The sequence below is a fragment of the Notamacropus eugenii genome, chromosome 1, assembly GCF_028372415.1.
Source record: "Notamacropus eugenii isolate mMacEug1 chromosome 1, mMacEug1.pri_v2, whole genome shotgun sequence".
In the NCBI taxonomy this organism is placed as follows: domain Eukaryota; kingdom Metazoa; phylum Chordata; class Mammalia; order Diprotodontia; family Macropodidae; genus Notamacropus; species Notamacropus eugenii.
This window is the reverse complement of record NC_092872.1, coordinates 150,870,049-150,890,249: the sequence shown is the minus strand read 5'-3', so window position 1 is coordinate 150,890,249 and position 20,201 is coordinate 150,870,049. Positions and strand designations below refer to the sequence as shown.

The 20,201-nt window shown below is 35.9% G+C and overlaps 1 protein-coding gene across 2 annotated transcripts in view; it reads right to left on the bottom strand.

The window, feature by feature from the left end:
- Positions 1–20,201, bottom strand: part of MTMR10 (myotubularin related protein 10) — an 80,805-nt gene that overhangs the window by 12,703 nt on the left and 47,901 nt on the right. For both annotated transcript variants that reach the window (XM_072616626.1, XM_072616633.1), the window contains 8 exons: positions 17,245–17,413; positions 10,446–10,533; positions 10,273–10,361; positions 8,973–9,103; positions 8,596–8,665; positions 8,302–8,372; positions 4,235–4,404; positions 3,499–3,669 (listed from right to left, as the gene is read on the bottom strand). In XM_072616626.1, the coding sequence (XP_072472727.1) occupies positions 3,499–3,669; positions 4,235–4,404; positions 8,302–8,372; positions 8,596–8,665; positions 8,973–9,103; positions 10,273–10,361; positions 10,446–10,533; positions 17,245–17,413 (959 nt within the window). The remainder of the gene's footprint in view (positions 1–3,498; positions 3,670–4,234; positions 4,405–8,301; positions 8,373–8,595; positions 8,666–8,972; positions 9,104–10,272; positions 10,362–10,445; positions 10,534–17,244; positions 17,414–20,201) is intronic.

Below are 20,201 nucleotides of genomic sequence, written 5' to 3'. Positions count from 1 at the left end.
AGGTATAGGGAAATTAAGTGACTTGCCCAGGGTATCACAGCTAGTGTCCAAGGCCAAATTTTAACTCTGGTCTTTGTGATTCCAGGTCCATGGCTCTGCACTATGGTACCACCTAGTTGCCTTAAGAAGTAAACAAAAATAAGACCTATAAACCACCATGACATGACGTAGAAGGCAATTATTCCTAGAATCAGAAGTTAAAATCTCATCCCTGACACTAACTGGGCACTAAGCAGACCATTTTGAGGGCCAGTAAAGTGAGGATATTAGACTATACAAGTCTCTGAGATCCCTTCCAGTTCTAGTTTCTCCATCCTATTAACCAACAAATCTCACAAAATCTACATAGCCCTCAGACCATCAATTAGACCCTACACTAGCACCGGGATACATTACTCTTACACATTTTTGCCCTTCTCACACTCAATGGTCTGTCCAAACTGGCCTTGTCTTGGCTTCTCACACAGGGCACTCACTCCATTGCCAGTCTCTCTGCCTTTGCTGCTCTGACCACCTCATGCCTGGAACATATTCCCTTCTCACATCTATCTCATGAAATCCCTCTTCCTTCAAAAGGCTTTTCTGGTCACTGCCCTCCTGATCTGTGCTCTTGTCCTTACATAGGTAGGGCCCCTGCTCCCCTGCAACCACAACTGTTCCTTTCTACCTTGGAAGTGTGACCTAGAACTAGGTAACAGATAGCAGAGCTGCCTAATATTGCCTGATCCTGCACTCAGTGTTAGCACACAGGGGTCCATCCCTTGGAATGTCTTTTTAATCAGGTGTTCTACCCTTACTGTCCCTGGGTGTTACTGCTATTGCTGTCATCATGTCCAAGGTTCACCTGGTCTGCCCCTACCCAGAATCTAAAGACCTCTCTTCCTGTCTTCCTGTGCTGCCCTGAATTGGAAAAATGATTCACTGTGACTTTTTGTTGGTATTCCCATTCAAAATTCAATCTGACAGCTTTTAAATTGTTTAGAGGAGTGTGATAAGAGAGCAAAGAAAAAAATGCTCATTTCACACCTCCATCTTGACTCCACTCCCTACAAAAATCTTATCCAACACCCCCAATTTGCTCTTTCTCTTAAATTATCTCATAAATTTTTCTATCTTTTTTTCTGTACATATTTATATACGTACATGTTAACCTGACCCAACTGAATTTAAACCCTTTTGGAGTAGGAATAGTTTTATTTTTGTGTCTGTATCCCAAGTGCCTAGCACAGTACTTGGCATAGTACATGGATCATACTAGACAGTTATTAAAATGCTTTTTGTTTGATTGAAGAAGAGTTTCCTAGAAGCAGGCACAGTGACAATGGTAAGAAGCATCAGCTAGCAACAAGAAAGAAGATAGAAAAAACTAAAAAGCTGACTCAAGAACTCAAAAAGGATGAGTCTAGGTCCATTTCAGATGCTATCTAAACTAAAGAAAATCCTATATTCCTTAATAAACTCTCAAAATCATCATTTTACACTAACTTGTATTGATAGCCCTAAGTCATCAAGAAAAAGTTTTTTTTTTTAAAAGTTACTGACAATTTATACCTTAGAATCCTAAATGCATTCTGTTACAGAAGATTCTCTTTAAGGCAAAAACTGGCCTTAGAGTTTGTGATATGTGACTGTAGGCAAATCTTTAACCTCTCAGGGCCCCATTCAACTTATGGCTGTTGCCAAAACAGGTGCTAATCTTCACTGGCAGGGGCATTTTCCTTATTAGAAGATCCCTATACCAATGAATGTGTAAGTTCAGGTTTTTAAAAATATTGTTTTAAAGGCAAGGAAATATGTAGTATATTTTAAAAAATATTTCTATTAAAAATGTTTTAAACTTTTGTAGACTAATAGGGGCATAAAGTTATTTAGAAAACTCCATTACCTACAGTATCTTTTTCCACAAGGGATTTATGGTTTAACGTATTTTATATTTAAAACAAAGTTACGAACTGAGTTCCATCTATTCGGAAATCTTTTTCATTTTTACTTTAGGCTTAATGTATTCCATAATAGCGTCAAAGACCTTTGCCTATGATCAAAGATTCTTAAGTCAGGGTCTGTGAATGTGCACGAGCGCACCTGCGCACATGTGTATGTGTGTTTAAAATATTCCAATAACTGTATTTCAATCTACTTGGTTTCCTTTGTAATCGTATGCATGATATTTTACAAATTTAAAAAGCATTATTCTGAGAAAGGCTCTGAAGGCTTCATCAGACCAGCAAAGGGGTCCATGATACACAAAAAGGTTAAGAACCCCTGCTACAGAGGGTGACATTCTCCCAATGTTCCTGTTTGTACTGATTGTATAAAGTTCTTAAACATTATAGCTTACTCAAAATGAAATTCATAATTACTCAAAAATTTGAAAGCTTATTTATACAAGAAAATAAAAGTAGATGAAAAACACTTTCTGTCCATCAAACTCATCCAATAACAGTACCCAATATTATCAGACAATGTGAATGGCTAATGAGCTGAAGTCATGACTGAGGAGGAGAGTGAACTTATTTTTTTTTTTTTAATATTTGTTCTTTTTCCCCCAAAAATTTGTTTTCAGTTTTCAACAATCACTTCCTTAAGTTCCAAATTTTCTCTCCCACCCTTTTCTCTCCCTCCCCAAGATGACATGTAGTCTTATTTGGGTTCTACCCATACATTCGTATTAAACACATTTTCCCATTCGTCATGGTGCATAGAGAACTTAAAGGCTCATTACTGTTTACCTTTGTAGGAAATGCTACAATGCTTTTAATGACAAGATTCTTCTGAAATACAGGTGTATCTATTTCAGAAAAATATTCTCCTAGCAACAGTGAACAGTCGACACAGAACCCAAACTGAGGATCATTCAAAGACAATGGAGAAACATGCTGCGCCATGAGTAGGCTCTGGTATGTCACAGACAAGGAGGTATATAGAAGACGAAACACCAAAGAAGTTACCAGAGAAGGGTATGACCAGAAAAAATTACAAAGCTAGGGTAAGGAATAACTAATGGACATCTCACATGGTCCACCTGGATCCACACAAGTTGGATGGATGGTCTCTGCCCCAGGACAGACTGACAGGGCTCGGACAGAAGTTGTGCACGATAGGCAAATCCAAGTGTGTTCTAATCACTATTACTGGAGAGTGCATGCATCAAAAATGATAGATCCATTGCAGACCAAAATATTATGAGCTGTCTACTGAGCTGAAGGGCTAATAGTTTTGTTACTCTATTATACATTTGGGATATATTTCTTAAACAACAGTTTAGTTTTTAATACAAGGTTCATTACTGTTTACCTTTGTATAATTAAAGTCTGTTGATGACTAAGTTCACAACAAAAACTAAGATTAGATTAAAAACAAATCTATTACATAAATTTATATTTAAAAACCGACAATTTATTAAAAAGTTCCTGAATTCTTCTTTTAAACTTTTAGATAACCTTGTAACAGAACTAAAACTGAAATAGAAGCTAATTAAAATGAAAACACTATACTTACTGTGCTTTGTTTTACTCGCTGATGAGGGCAGTTGAAAAGAAAAGTGCCAAACAATGAGATTCGTGTACTGTCATACAGCACTGTTAAGTAAGTTTCTGAAAATTCAAAGGCTGCTGGATATTGTTCTAACAGTTGCCAGATGGAGTCCAGAAATAACAAAAATAAGGGAGACTAGTAAAACAAAACAGAAAATTATACCTCAGCTGTTCACATTTATGAGCATATCTATGTTCTTTAGAATGACAACAAAGAATAAATTCGGGGGAGAAAAGACTACGGTCAAAAGTACTTGGTCCCAGAGACATTGTTTATTTGCCTTAAAAAATCTAAGCTTAAAGAACAAATAGTATTAAATTCCCAGTTAAGTTACTCTAAATATCTGTAATAATAATGGCTCACATTTATATAGCACTTTCTAAGTGCTGAATTCTGCCCCCTACAAAAGCAAAACACTTTATTTTTTTAATGACACAGATGAGGCTTACTATAAGAAAATATGATGTGCCTTCCCCCTCTCCAGGGAGTGACAGTTCCATCTATATTTTATGTCTTCCCCAGCATCTAGAAGAGTTCTCTGGACACAGGAGATACTAAACACGTTGTGAATTTACTAAATATTTTAAAAATCACACTTGAACTTTTGTAAGAGTTTATATTATCAATCTCACAATAACACTCCTTTTACCAACTGTCTACCCAGAAGTTAACCACAGCCCATTTGGAGTTTTTTTCATACCTCTTTGTCAGACCTCTTTAAGTGGTTACATCTGTCTAGGAATTGATATCCCGCCATGACCCATTCTTTCTGTATCAGACTTTGAAATCCAATAATTGTCCGAAAATAAGGATCCAGCATCACTTGAATGAGAGAAGCTACAAAACAACTTAGGTCCCTTCCTTCCTCCTCTGTGGAAAAAAAATTAAAAGAAAAATTATTTAAAAATACAGGAAAATGCCACACACTGTGGCAGGCACAAAAAAAATCTCTAACTACATCAATACTTTCCATGTCTGGTCTCTGTAGTTCTTATTAAGTGAACCAAAATACAGTTTTGCTTTCTTAGAATTTTCTAAAAAAATAAGCAAAGTCCTTCTGAGCAATGGAAATGAAACAATATTGCTTGCTGAACAGAGCTATAGTAAAAAGGCCATTGTCCTTACTTATACTTTGTATAAAAGAAGTTTATCCTCTTTTTCTCTGAAATCTGACTTAGCATTTCACGTTCAGAAGAATCACAATGAAATGATGGGTGACGGGGTGGTACAATGGATAGAATGGGAAGACCAGAGGGCAAATTCTTTAAATAAAAATTATCTTGCATCATCTAAAAATGGGCTTTTTCAGGTAACTGAAGATCAGAAACAGAATTTTAAAACTCAAAAAGAACTTCATTTTACGAATGAAGAAAATGGGTAAAACACTTGCCTTAGATGGAAATCTTTCTAAAATCGGTAACATACACCTTTAATTTATTAACTAGAATATGCCGCTTAATGTATGCAGTCTTTTCTTGACAACTCAGAGTCATTTTTCATTCAATTAATTTTGAGAAAGAAACAAAGATGACAGTCAGTCCCTGCACTCACAGGTGTACAGTTAATGTACAATGATGTGAATAACTAGTAATTACCATACTATCTTAAGAGTACTAGCTCTGGAGTCAGGAAGACGAGTTCAAATTTGGTTTCAGACACTCATTTGTAACCCTGGGAACTTATCTGACCTGTTTGCCTTTGATTCCTCATTTGTGAAATAAGGATAATAACAGCACTTACCTCTCAGGGTTGTTGTGTGGATAAAATGAGATATTTGCAAAGTATTTTACAAGCTATGAAGCACTATATAAATGAAAGTTATTATTATTAAGTTATAATTTAATTCAATTATAAATAATTTGTAATGTAAGACCTTTAGGATAACACAGGACACTCTAAGGACCAATAAGGTTTTAAGTGCCTAGTATGAAGCATCAGGGATACCAATACAGAGATAAAATAGCCCCTAACCTCAAGGAGCTTAGATTCTATCAGGAGAAACATGTAAATACAGATATGTACAAAAGAGATACAATGTTATTTGGAGTGGGAGGAGGGCACCAGCATCTAGAGAGACCCAGCAAAGGTCCCATATGTAAGGTGCCACTTAAAGTATCATTCACAGTACAGGGGGACAGTTCGTACCACATATCAGCAACAGTAACACTAATTTGGCCGGACCACAAGAAGGACAAAGTCATTAATGTATAATCAGGGTAGAAAGGCAGGTTGGGACCAGGTTGTGAAGGCTCTAGGTGCCTCATGGAGGAGTTTATATTTGATCCTAAAGGTAACAGAAAACTGACCATGAGAGTTTATTGAGAAAGGGAGTGATATGGTTATACCTGGAAGAAAGATTGGAGAGAAGAGAGATCTGAGGCAGGGAGACTGATTAGGCCATTTCAATAGTCCAGGCATGAAGTGATGAGGGCCTGAACTATAAAGAGAAGGGAAGTGATGCAGGTGATGTTACAGAGATAGAAGTAAAATCTGGAAATGAACTAGATACATAAAGGTGAGTTAGAATGAGGAATCAAGGATGACATTAAATTAACAAACCAAACTGACTACAATTTTGGGGGAAAAGATAATGAGTGTAAGATAAGTGAGGGACATTCACTTTTAAATGTCCAATTGGCAGGTGGGGATAAGGGACTGGAGCTCAAAATCTCTACAGAGATGATAACTAAACCAGATGAGACAGTTAAATAAAAGGTAGAAACAAATTTGCTTATATTAAGTATCATAAATAAGTCCTGAATGAAGGCTTCAGGAACTCCTGTGAGAATCTTAATGAATGCAATTTATGACACTCAATATAGCAAATTTATAACTGTCAACCTGGACTCATCCTGTCCTGACTGCTAATTCAGCTAGTGCAAACATGCACAGCCCTCCACATCTAACTCAATGTTCTTCACTCATCCATCCAATTAACTCCGCCTCATAGTCCTTTTCACTCTTTGTTCATGGAACAGTAATCAAAAATATGCTAACGACTAGCTTTGGAAAACAGTATGTCAAATGACTCCCTTAGGTCTCTATAACCTTTTCTGGTCACCACATCTCTTTATGAAGCATCACTTCCCCCATTAGAACAGGAGGAGTTCCCTAGAAGGCAAAAACTATCTTTCCTTCGTATTTGTAGCCCTAGGGCTCAACACAGAACAGGTTCAATAAAGGCTTTTCTTTCATTCATATATCCATTTAAGCATTTTTTAAAAAAGTAATGCAGAAGCTGTTTTTTGAATTTACAACTTCCTATTATTCATTAAGAAAGTTGAAGCTGTAGGGTAAATAAAGTTCAGAAGAAGAATAGGTAGGATGCTATCAACTAAAATTCTATAGTGAAAATTAGCCCAGAAAGGAGAGGAAACTCAAGATTAAAAATGTGAAGACCCAAAGGGAAACAATTTAGATGAGGAAAAATGGAAATTGTCTGAAAAGATTGTTGTAGAAGCAAACAGAACTCAATAACAAGTCAGACATTTTAAAATATGTACAAATCAATAAAAATTGAACATTTAAAAAAGTAATAAGCAATCAACAAATGAGTAAGAACACTCAGTAGCTAAGGAAGTTGAAATACCTGATTATCTTGCTTAATTTATCAGTACTAGTAAAATTCAAATGAACATTTAAAGTATCAATTAAAATTTATTTTAAAAAAACTACAATGTAAATAAACATTCTGTAGCCAGGTGATCAATAAAATTTAATAGAGATGTCAAAAGTATTTCTTTCAGTTCAAACAGTAAAATATGATAACGTACTGTGAAAGTGTAAGTCTATTTTAAAACATTTTATTATTATTACTTAGAATAAACTAAGTAATAAACTTAGTATAAGGTTTTCAAAGCACTTTCCTCACAAGCCTGTATGGCGGGCAATACAAATATTTCCGTTTTCCAGATAAGCAGACTGGAGGTCTGTGAGCTTCGGTGACTTGACCAAGGTTAAATTTTGGAGCTCACATTTTTCTGGGACCTTTACTCTTCCCAACGTAAACCTAAGCAATATCTAACAGGATGTATATAAGTTATTAGCTGTAAAGTATGCTATTACACAATCACGTCTCAAGTAGATTACTTACAAGTACCTCTACACAACCAAACTTCTACTCAAGTTCTCATTATCACCTACTCTGCTTAATTAAATCATTTCTTGACAACATTACAATCTGTTTACTCATAGTCTATAATTTAGCAGGTGCTAGATGCAAAACAAAATCAGGCAAAGCACTGAACCTAAAAGACAACTAAACTGAGAAAAAGAATACTTTTAAGTATAAGGCTTACATCATCAACCTTAAAGTGCTGTGCTACAGGAATGACATTTTTTCATCCATTTACCAGAAAAACTGAATGAATAATAGTGACAATAATTTAGTTATGGTATTTTATGGTTTAAGGAGCACCTTTTTCTACACCAACTCTGTAAAGTTGATATTATGAGTAGTATGATCCCTGTTCTATAGATAAGAAAACTGAGGCTTAGAGAAGCTAGTAAAAGTTGGAGCCAAAAAACAAGCCCAGCTCCTCTGGCTCCAAGCCCAACGCTATTATCACTATACTATGCATTTTGAAATATATTTTTTAAACTAAGTATAAATGGGTTTATCTGCCATTTAATAATTGCATTCCATTGTTAAGATAAACAAGTGTTCCTTATACTTGACAATAATGCATTTGGCATGTAAACATGATTTACTTGAATGCAAAGTATAATTATTATCATAAGAAATAGAAGTTTAAGAAAGTTAAGTACCTTGAAGGATTACTGAAAGATGTTTACTTTCTAGCACATATACAAGTTCAGCAGAATGCTTTAAGAATGCTCTAGAAAAAGTAAAAGAAAAAATTTTTAAATACATAAAGGTCAATTATTACTATATTTGAATATTTAAAATCAACTATGAATGAATACTTTGTGCTACATTTACAAATAATTAATATGAATTCATTTAGCATTTTACTGATGATTTATTTATTATATCTTGTAATCTTTACATTAGGAAAATGTATTAATATTTGTGCCATTCAAAAGAAAATTCATACATACCTTACATATTCTAACCATCGAGTACTTTCCAGTGAGGACAACCATTTTTCATCTGTTTCTTCAAAAGGTTCTAAAATGAACAGTATTATAGATACTGTTTTAGACATGTTAGACTAAATCTTAAATTACCACTAATATGACAAACTAAAAGGTATGTATGCCACAGTTTTTGTTTTCTATATTTCCAAAACCTGTAATTCATATTTTAAGAAGTAACTTTAATTTATTAAGTCCTTTATCATGTATAATAAATATTCTAGTTTTGTACACAAGTTATTAGAACATGGATCAAATTATGTCACAACACATATTTATATGCTTATTATCTATCATAAGTCCCTGTTATCAATTACATAAAAAAATAAAAATGAGATTACCATTAACACACAGTTGCTTAAGTTTTACAAACGCAGCTTGTATTTCTTGAATATTGGGTAAATTCTTATCCAAATCAGATTTGTAAACATCATTTCTCTGTGGATGACTTTTAGTTATTGCATTACAAATCCTGATAAAAACAAAATCCTTCAGTTACTATACCAAAAAACTTCCTTCTCAAGAATCAATTAGTTTTAAATGGTAAAAAGCATTTTTAAAAAAGATTTTAATTAATTTTAAATTCCTACCATTAACTTATAACATAATATACTGCAACAGAATGAATTAATCCTCCCTTAAATAGAAAAATTTCTATTAAATCAGTATTCATATTAGTAAAATAAATGTCAAAGATACACATTATGGAGTAAAAATTTTCAACTTGTTTAAAAATGAAGTAAAAATAAATGAGAAAAAGAGAATAGAATATCTGTAAATTTGTTAGCACTAGTAGTTAACATCTTCAACGGAATCTTGTTGACATTAATAGCTAGAGTAAGGAGAAAAATGGGAAGTATGATCCTAAGGGACATTGAATCCTTCCTTGTTTCAGTAAATATGACTTCTTTCATCATGCTGGTAGAAAGAACACTGGATTGGAGAGGTTAAGACGAGTTCAAGATAGGTAATCTTGGCAAAACAATTCAACTGTCTGCCTCTCAGTTTCCTCAAATATAAGAGAAGTGAGGCTACAACAATTTCTGAAGTCCTTTTCAGTTCTAAACACTATTTTCTTCACATACTGCTATATATTTTTAATCAATATTCCTATCACCACTGCCATGTAATAAGTAACTTATATAATGTGATTTGGCTATTCACTGGACTCAGATATAAAACTGAGATCTGTTAACATTCAGTCTAGTTTTCTCCACTGCCCATCTGCAAAATAAGGGGGGTGGACCAGAGAGTGTCTGAGGTCCCTATGATTTGATAAACATTTGCTAATAGGAAGCCTGAAATCAAGGAAATACCTGAAGAAGCGAGTGATATCTTTTCTGCTGCTCCTAATAAAGACTAATGCTCTCAAGTAAGTCTCCCAAAAACTCGTAATGATAACTAACATTTATACAGCTAGGTCACAAGGTTTAAAGGTTTGCCAAATACTTTACACATATTATCTCATTTGATCTCTATTAATTCTTTGATTTTCTGGCCTTGGTTTGAATATGTGGTAGATAAATGTCAGTAATTTATTAGAATATCATTTTCTAACCATCTCAGGCGAAGACGTTACTGTACCTACAGATAATCTGTCCAAAATAGTATCTCATATCAGAAGGTATGCTTCTTGATTACCTTTGATCTATTTTTTTCTGTTGCAATACATCTTTTATGAGGGCCATTCTTATAAGAGCACTACCATTAGAGTGATTCCAGCACCATAACTAGGAAGAAACAAAGTAAGAATTATTAAACCTGTCCCAAGCTATTACTTAATACTGAACAAATAAAATGAAATTCACACTTACTGGCATTCGTCTTCCAATAAACGAATGAGAATAGAGCTTTAGATCTTGATCTGCCAAAGAGGACGGAACTACAAAGTATTCTGGAAGGCTGGAAAGGGAAGGGAAAAAACCAATTTCATATTGAAATCATTATAAAATCATTGTCCTACTGATCTTCAGAAGTTTGTAAAAGTCAGTAATACAACCCATTTACAAATATAATAGCAAGCGTCAGAAAACCAAGGTCTGATGTCACCTAAGGCAGGTCACTGACTCCCTCTGGGTTTCAGTTTTCCTTATCTATAAAATGCTGATAATAAGAGCTAGACTAGCTGCTTTAGAGATCAGCTGTTACTGAGGAAGTACTCTGTAAATTTTAAAGTATTGTATAAAATGCCAGTTATTATTTCTACAGATCTGTGAGCTCATCTATATGCATTTTTTTCTATCAACACTTTCTAATACTGTCATTCTTGTCACATTTTCCCACAGATTTTCCAGGTATCATGCTAGAACTTTCTTCTAAGTGCTTTTTATATTTTAAGCATCTGAGCCATTTGTAACATCTTGTTCACATCACCTAATCAGATAACCTACTTTCATAATCAAACATTTTCTTAACGATAATGCTTAACACAGTTAGGATGAAAATTCAGGCTTTCCCATTTCAAATTCAGTGTTCTTTCTATTGTACCCAAAGCTGCTCCATACATACTCAGGTGTGTTAGGTATATGACCAGGGAGTAGTAGAGAAGTGTGTTTGCAGTTCAGGAGGGGGAAAATAGGAAATTCAGATCAAAAAGAATATCATTTAACAAAGATGTTGTCGAGGGAAGTCCTCCCTTCAAACTCAAAATTTCATGGTGTTAGTTGTCTATGTCTTAACTTTCCTAGTAAATGAAACATGTTAAATGCAGGAACAGAACCTAAAATGTGGCTGTCACTCAAATGTCTTTTGAACTAAACATGTGACAACTTTAAGTTAATATAAAGTAAGGGAGGAGACATTCCTAAGCAGAGGCAAATGTTTTGGAGAATGGTTCAGTTGTGTTCCTCCCCTAAAGGTGTACAATCTGACCTCATTATCAGAACCACACCTGTCAATTCTAGTTCAATATTAAGTTTCTCTGGGGAAGGAATTCTTCTCATCCCTCACACTGCACTTTCCCTCTCCACTAGTGGCAAGATGAAAACAGGGTTTATGAGGGGATAGGAATTGCTAGGAGGCCTCCTATTTGAGACTGTGATTCTAGAATTCACTGTGCTATCACTGAAGAGGTGAACCTATTTTCAAGGCTAATCTACCTATGCTCTTGATCTTATCCCCTTCAGTCTTGTCCACCAATTCTTCTCCCACTTTCCAGTCTTTTCGATCTCTGACTGTGCCCAAAAATACTGTCGGAAGTCTGTCCTTTATCTTAAATGAGTCATTCTTCTGTTTTACTACCCTATCTACCAATAATTTATCTTATTTCATTTCTTGTCATCTTATTCATTCCTTAATTCACTGAAATCTGGATTAAGCTACCACTATCCTAATGGAGCTACTTCAATGATCTTCCCTCTAGTCACCAAACAGAATGTCTTTTTCCAGGTTCTCATTCTCTGCAGCACTGAATACCATGCTTATCACTACCCTGTTCCTTGAAAACTCTTTCCTTGGTTTCTGGCATTCCGCACGATCTGGTTCTCTTCCTATTTCTGTGTTTGCTTCTTTGCTGGCTCCCCCGAGTTACTGCAGGCATGTCCCATAGTTCAGTTCTTAGTGATCTGTTTCTCATTCTATCCCATTCTTTCCAGAAAGGAATCCCACCTACCTTAGATTATACAAAAATTGCTCCATCTATATCCACCCCTGACCCTTCTCCTGAGTTTCAGTTAGAGCAGTGATGTCAGGAACTGCTGAGGAGCAATGGGCCTTGAGCTTGAAGAACCTCTCCCAGTTTTCATTCCCACATTGGTCTGGTGCCCCTCTTGATTTACACATTGATATTTGCAGAATATCTGTGCCAGGATACTGTCACCTCGAATTCAGCATGTCAAACAAAACATCTTTGTTTCCAAATCAGGCCTTCTTTGGACTGTTTTTTTTTTTTCTGTCCATCCTTTCTCCAGTCTCTGAAGCTGAGTCATCCTGGAGTTTTCCTTTCTTCCCAACATTCATTTTATCCTCTGTGTATCTCTGACATTGATTTCTTCCTTCTCATTCCTACAACGCTATTCAGATCCTTCAACACCTCAGAGTTGGACAGCCCTATGTGTTAGTCAGTAAACTAGCATTTATTAAGTACCTATGTGCCAAACACTGGATGAAGAATTAGGATACAATGAAAGGCAAAAGGTAGTCTCTGTTATCCAGGAGCTCACAGTCTGATGGACGCAGCAAGGAACAATTACATACAAAGAAACATATAAATGATAAAATGGAGATAACCAATTGAGAGACGGCTTGAACTTTAAGGGAAATCAGGAATGGCTTCCTGAAGAAGGTGAGACACTTGCTGAAAGCTGAAGTAAGCCAGGGAAGCTAGGAGGCAGAGATCAGAGGGAGAAAGCTTCAGGCAGTTAAAACACTTGGGAGTTTGAGACAGTGTCAAGTGTGAGGAACATCAAGGAGGCCAGAGCCCCAGTATCCTTTCCTCTAGAGTCCACTATGCACGATGATGCCAGATTATTAGTCCTAAAAACATCACTTTGGACAAAGTAGCTCTTATTTCCTCAAAAACCTTCAATAGTTCTCTACTTCTGGGCCTGGTACTCAGGTTATCTACAAAGAGACCCTGGTTCAATTCCCACTGCTACTTCCTAGCAGTTCCAGATGTCATTGTTCTAATTTCTGTAGGGCTTAATACCTATTTTATTCATTCAATAAAAAGCAAGTAAGGTCATGAGGCAGCTAGGTGGCACAGTGGATAGAGCTCTGGACCTAGAGTCAGAAAGACCGAGTTCAAATCTAGCCTCAGTCACTTACTAAGCTCTGTGATCCTAGGCAAGTCACTTAACCTGCCTAAGCTCTTCATCTGTAAAATCAGCTGGAGAAAAAAATGGCAAATTACTCTAGCATCTTTGCCAAGAAAACCTGACATGGGGTCACAAAAAGCCAGACACAACTGAAATGACTTAACAATATAAGGTCTTGAATTACTTAACTTTCTTACTCTAAGAATGGTATAAAGCTTTGGTGCGTCAGAGGAATCCTTCATAGTCCTACCACAGTGTTTGGTACAAAATAAGCACTCAATAAATAATTTAGTGTTGATATGGACCTCAGGGATGGATCATAAGGACGTTTTGTAAAGTACATCTCTTGCTATCAGTTCTATCTTCCTTGTTCATGTCACTCCACTTCCTAATCCTTTAGAAAGAACTATTGCCTTGCCACTTGTGTGTGTGTTCGTCTTCTGTTGCCAAAGAAGACCATACCATCAGAGAAATGATGACATGACTTGCACTTGACTTTGTTTTGAATGATGGAGGGCTACGCAGGTCACCAGCCTCACTTCTCCTCCAGAGCCATCCGAATCCAGTGACCAGATATTCATCAGGATGACTGGAGATGACCCAGGATGAGGCAATTGGGGTTAAGTGACTTGCCCAAGGTCACACAGCTAGTGAGTGTCAAGTGTCTGAGGTGAGGTTTGAACTCAGGTCCTCCTCACTCCTGTACTGGTGCTCTATCCAATGCACCATCCAGCTGCCCCTGCCCTGCCACTTATCACCCAGATGAATAGTTTTTACTTTGAATACCAAATGAAGTATTTAATAAGTGCCCACTTGTGTAAGACATGGCTTGGCACTGAATACAAATTAAAAAAAAAAAACCAAAACAAAACAAGAAATCTCTGCTCTAAAAGAGATTCTACAACCTAGCTGCTGACGGGAATTGTAGAGAGTAAATACCTGAAAAGCCATTTCCTTTCCCAGGCATTTCCTGCTCATCATTCTGTCCTTGGTGATCTGTCTTTACATCAAGAACACTAAGTTTAGGTTATGTTCTAGTCTTGACTGAATTGATTTTATAGAAAAGATGTTTAACACATTCATTTTTTAAAAAGTTTAAAACAACTTTACTTCTGCTAAATTTTCATATAAAACTGCTTGATGGTGTCCAGAGGTTCAAACTTGATTTTGTTTTACCTACTGCATTCTTGACAACAGCAGTTTATTAAATTGAATATCTTAATTTTAAAAATAAAATTTCATAATTAATTCCTGGAAACTTTCCAATAAGCAATTCCTAAATGATTTTCAAAATAAAGCTTCTTTTTAAAAGCAATCTATTACTATTAAAAATACTCTTGATTATGGTAAACATTTTCATTTTGTTAGTTCCTTTCTTTAATGGTAGAAGATAATTTGATTATTGACTTATCACTCAAGCACCGACACATACTGAAAATTTCTACCACAACCAACTCAATCAATAATACTAGGCGCAAGTCCATGATCTAAGCACTGGTGATCTGAAGTACAAAGAATAAAGCAATCCCCACTCACAATGAACTTATTATATTCTAATAGAGGAAAATAACTAGTACTTAATACAAATATATGCAAAACAGTTATAAAAAAATGACAAGATATTTTAGAAAGAAAAAACAAAGGAGTTAAACCTTGAGCTGGATTCTGACTCTGGACTGTAGCATAAAGCAAATGAACTGACAGAGGCTATGGCAGAAAGTAATTCAGCAGGACCCTCACTAGAACTAAGAGCTGTGTTCAGAAGTGCTGTTTGGAAAACAAACAGAGACTAGAGAAGCCAATCTTTAAAAAGTGCGGAACAGAGATGAACAGGATTTTTCACACGCTAAGTTTAGGGTTAACAAAAGGAATCGGTTATACAGTACTATTCAATGAGCAAGTAACCATTAAGTTATCTACTACTTGACAGGCACTCAGGGTACACACAAAAGCAAAAACAGTTTCCTGCCCCCAGGAAATGAGGCAGCTAGTGGCACAGTAGAGAGAAGGCTGGACCTAGAATTAATAAGGTCTGAGTTCAAATATGATCTCAGATACTTACTAGCTGTGTAAGTTGGTCAAAAGAAGTCATCTAACCTTCATATGCCTCACTTTCTTCAACTATAAAATGGATATAATAATGGCCCCTACCTCACAGGGTTCTTATGAGAATCAAATGAGATATGTGTAAAAAAAAAAAAAAAAAACAGCTTAGTACAAATGTCTGGCACATAGCAGGTACAAGATAAATGCTTATTCTCTTCCTTGTTTCCCCTCTGAGGAACTTACAGTCTAGCCAAGGGAGAAAATGTGCATATTTAGGTATATAAAAAACAGATACAAGGTGATCTGGGGGAAACTATAAGTAATTGTGGCAGTCAAGAAAGGTCTCACATGGAAGGTGATGTTAAAGAAATCTTGTGAAAGATTAAAGTTAGGAGTGAATCTATTTTAGACATAAGAAATAGCCAGGAAAAAAGCATGTAAGTGGATGATGAGAGAGCCATTAATGAGGAATCGTGGCCATTTTGGCTTCACCCAAGTGTATGTGGAAGGGAATAATGTGTAATAAGCTTGAAAAGAGCAGGTTTTGAAGGGCTTTAAATCCCAAAGTTTACAGAGCTACTGGAGTGACATGGTCAGACCTAAGATTCAGGAAAAGCAGTATGGGATCTGTAGAAACTTGAGGCACAGAGACCTATGAGAAGGTGATGAGGGCCTAAACTGAAGTGGTAATTGTGTGAGTGAAGAGATGGCAACAAGATGTAAGAGTTGCAGTGAAAGAGAAATGGGACGATGAATCAGAGTGAAAAGTAATGACAGGACCAGTGTTGCCCTGATGCAGCTTCTATTCCCCCAACCACAACATGGAGAGGCCCATGCCCCTTCGCCTTCCTTCTCCTTAGGAAATAGCTTTCCTAAAAAGGAGAGAAATCACCTACAAACATAAAATGTCCCAGCCATAGGCAGGTGAGGCACCTCAGACTTGGTGGATTTCTTAAGACCACACAAATCACCATGTCATTTATCATTTCCTACTGTAATGATCAGACATGTTTCCATGTGGAGTTGAGAGGGGCCACGTCCAGAGAAGCTAAATGCCACTATATCGCTGCTGTGCTAGAAGTAAAAACCTCCTTTTGTTAACTGTTCAATGACTTGAGAGTGCTGGTGTTAGAGCTACTTCCTACACAAGTCAAAGGTGACATCAAGACCCTTAACCTGGCTGACTAGAACAATAACAAAACCCTTGACAAAAGTTCAAGAGTGTGTGTGTGTGTGTGTGTGAGAGAGAGAAAGTGTGTGTGTGTGTGTGTGTGTGTGTGTGTGTGTGTGTGTGTGTGTGTGTATTTGGATATGTTGCATTTTAGAGTTTTATGGGAGATATATCTATGCACACATCCAGTTAGCAGTTGGTGGCACAGGTTGGAGTACCAAAGGGATATTAATGCTGGAAATATTCACCTGAGAGATCTACACAGAAATGATAACTAGACCCACAGGAGATGATGAAGTCATAAAGAGGGCCCAAGACAACCTTAGAGGTATGGTTTGTGAAAGGGTGCAGTAAGGATGACAATCCAGCAAAAAAGACTAAGGAACAGAAAGATGAATAAGAGGAAAACCAAAATAGTGTCATGAGAACCCAAGGAGTAACATTCAAGAGGAAAAGGTGGGCTAAAGCATCAAACATTGCAGAAGTTAAAGAGAGTGAGGATTTCATAAGAGATTAGATTGAGATCATCATTAAAGTTAATATCACAAATCAAAAGCAAGCAATGACAATACAATTTAACTACTAAAGAGAAAAATTTTTCTTGCTAAATGTTAATATTTCTCAAAAAAAAAAACAACTTACCAAGTAGAAATCATGTAGCCCTCATTAATTGAACAAACTCTCCACTCTGAGGCACCTGTCCTCTTGATTTCTCTATCCCAATCAGAAAAAGTTTCAAATAAAGGAGTTTTTTGATTACTTCCACCAGTTACTCCTCCACCTCCAGGGTCTATTCCATTAATGTTTTTAGCTGTAGAAAAAACAATATAATTTACAATTTTAAAAAGTTGGGTTTTATAATTATTTTTGGTTAAGTCTTCAATTCCATTCCCTGGTTACTCTCATTAGAGGTCTTGCCTACCTCTAATGGAGATCCCACACTCACCCTAAGGCCTCTACACCAGTCCACTCACCCTTCTGTCAAATGTCCATAGAAGAGGCATCCCTTATCTTCTCTTGAGCTAACTGATCTACTTCTGGCCTAGAATGAACACATTCCTTTTCAAAGTCTGAAGAACTGTACTCCTTGCATATCCCTTCGGCCCATAATTCCTTTCCAGTGGCCCCTTTCTTTCTGTAGTCAAGCATAGGAAACAACCAGTCTGAAGAAACTGTCCCAGATCAGATACTATTTCTATCTCCTCACTATCAAACTTTTCACCAGTTTTAAGCCTACTGCTTCTATGTTTACTCCCTCCCTCACTCTTCCATTACCATTAGCTTCCATTACCACTCCACTGCAACTGGTTGCTGACAATCACTTTACTAACAAGGTCAATCTCTGCTACATCTGGCACTTTCTTACTATCTACTCAGTGAGGGGTTAATACTAACTAAGAATTAATGGAGGAGCTAACTAGCTTCAGCACCACTCTCCTAGTCAGGTCCTCAATGACTTCCTTTGCTCTCTCACTCCCAACTGTAGGGCTAGCCCTTGATCCCGTACTCTCCAACGTCTCTGTGAAAGGATTCATGGATTCTTCACAGCCTCAGCACTCTCCTGTGCTGGAGGTTCCCATCTACCTAGGTTTGAGATCACTACCTCCAACTACCAAATACACAATGTCATTCAGATGCAAAATTATTATTATTCTTGTCTCTACTCCTCAAAGGATCCCTTTCCAAATTCACTGTCTTTTTACAAAGCATCACTATTGCAGTGAAGGCTCCAAACCTTGAAACAACTCTTTCATCGTTCTGTTTTTCCACCTCTTCCTATTAAATCAGTCATCTTCCCCTTAAAATCATTACATCAGCACCCCCACTACTATTACCTTAGCTGGGATCCCCATCATTTCATGCCTGGATCACAGCTAGCATTCCTGCTTCCACATTCACTTCTGTTGAAACCATCTTCTTGGGAGACTAATCTTCCACAGGGGCTAGTTTTAATCACATTAACTTGTTGCTCTGAAGCTGCAACTCTCCATTGCTTACTAAACCTATTCCTATGCTTGGCCTTCAGAGCACTCTGTAATCAGTTTCCAATCCTTTCCAATCAACCTCATTTTCAACAACCATTTTTAGGAGCGAGGAGTCTCTTCATCGTTCCAGAAATAAGTTCTATTCATTCCTAAATGTCTTCATCTGTGCCTCTTCTTTCAACTGAAATAATTTCTCTCCCTTCAACCTATCTTTCAAGTTTTGACTTAAAATGTGTGTAAATTTTATCTATGTTTATATTAAAATATTTTCATAAGAACTTTATTTTATTGAAATGCTTTTATAAGTTTTATTTTATAAAAGCTTATTTTATCTTTGTTGACTGTGTTTGACTAATCTAGTTTTTACTTAAGTCCAATATTTACAGTTACCATAAGATGTTATCACAAACAACTCATAGATATAAAGAGCCGTTAAAGAACTCATTATACCCTCTTACTATCAAAAGAGCTCCTAAATGCCACAGGTGCTGTTAATGGCCCAAGGTGGGGAGGCACCAAAGTCAGGTACTCAGTGACATGAGATCAATAGTTAATAAAGGAGAAGATGTCAAAGACAAATATGACTTATTTCAAAATTATGCTTAGATTCAATTCTGTACTCAAGAAAAGTGGATGAAGTTGTCTTTTTTCTTGAACCAAATGGTTCCCTCTTCCGAGGACCTTAAAAATAACTTTCTAAAAGTACAGTTTATTACTAGTAATATTACTGTAATTCTAGTAATATTAATTTTTACTTCATATAGTATTATATTTTATGGATATTATGGATTACATACATCTCTTATCATCTTATTTAGGGACCTACCCATGATTTAAAAGGCAATTTTAAAGAGAAAATGTATTTTGAATTTCAAATAGCCCAATATACAAATGAACTGTCATTTACACAACCCTCTTTGTTTTGGGAATAGCCTTGTAATATTGTCTTAAATTACTGTTTCATATTTGTAAGTTGTGCTGCTATTATTAAAATGAAAACTCAATGGAAGCAAAGACTAGAACACAAATAAAATTTATATTCCCCATAGTGCTAAACACATAGCAGTCCTTTGATAAGCATTTGCTAGTTGACTATAATCATTTTTTTCTCCTTAATAGGATGGGTAGGGCAAAAGTGCCAATCCACAGTCACTAGCAAAAAAAGATTTTCTTGATCAAGGTATTCCCTAATTTTTATAAAAATTAAATTCACATAAAGGTGGAATCTGAAAAGCTGTACAGATGAATGTTACCTGGTATCACTGTTGACTCCTGACACTTTTGGCAAAACTGTTTCATTTCCATAATGCTTGTCTAAACAGACATTGGCTGTCTTACATTAGTTATTACAGAAATATATTTTCCTTCAAATCCTCACTGTAAACTATTATCAGAAATAGAAATGTAGTACTTAAAAAAATCTAAGTAGCTTTCACTAAACAATTTTACATTGGTTTTTGTTTATGTCACTTCAAAAATTATGTACTTTTTAACAATCCTTTATTTTCTTCCCAATTCAAGATAGGTAAACATAACTCAAGTTACCAATTAACAAAATATATATTTTAAAAAGTCTAATAGGAACCTCTTTAATCAAAATACATGAGTCAGACT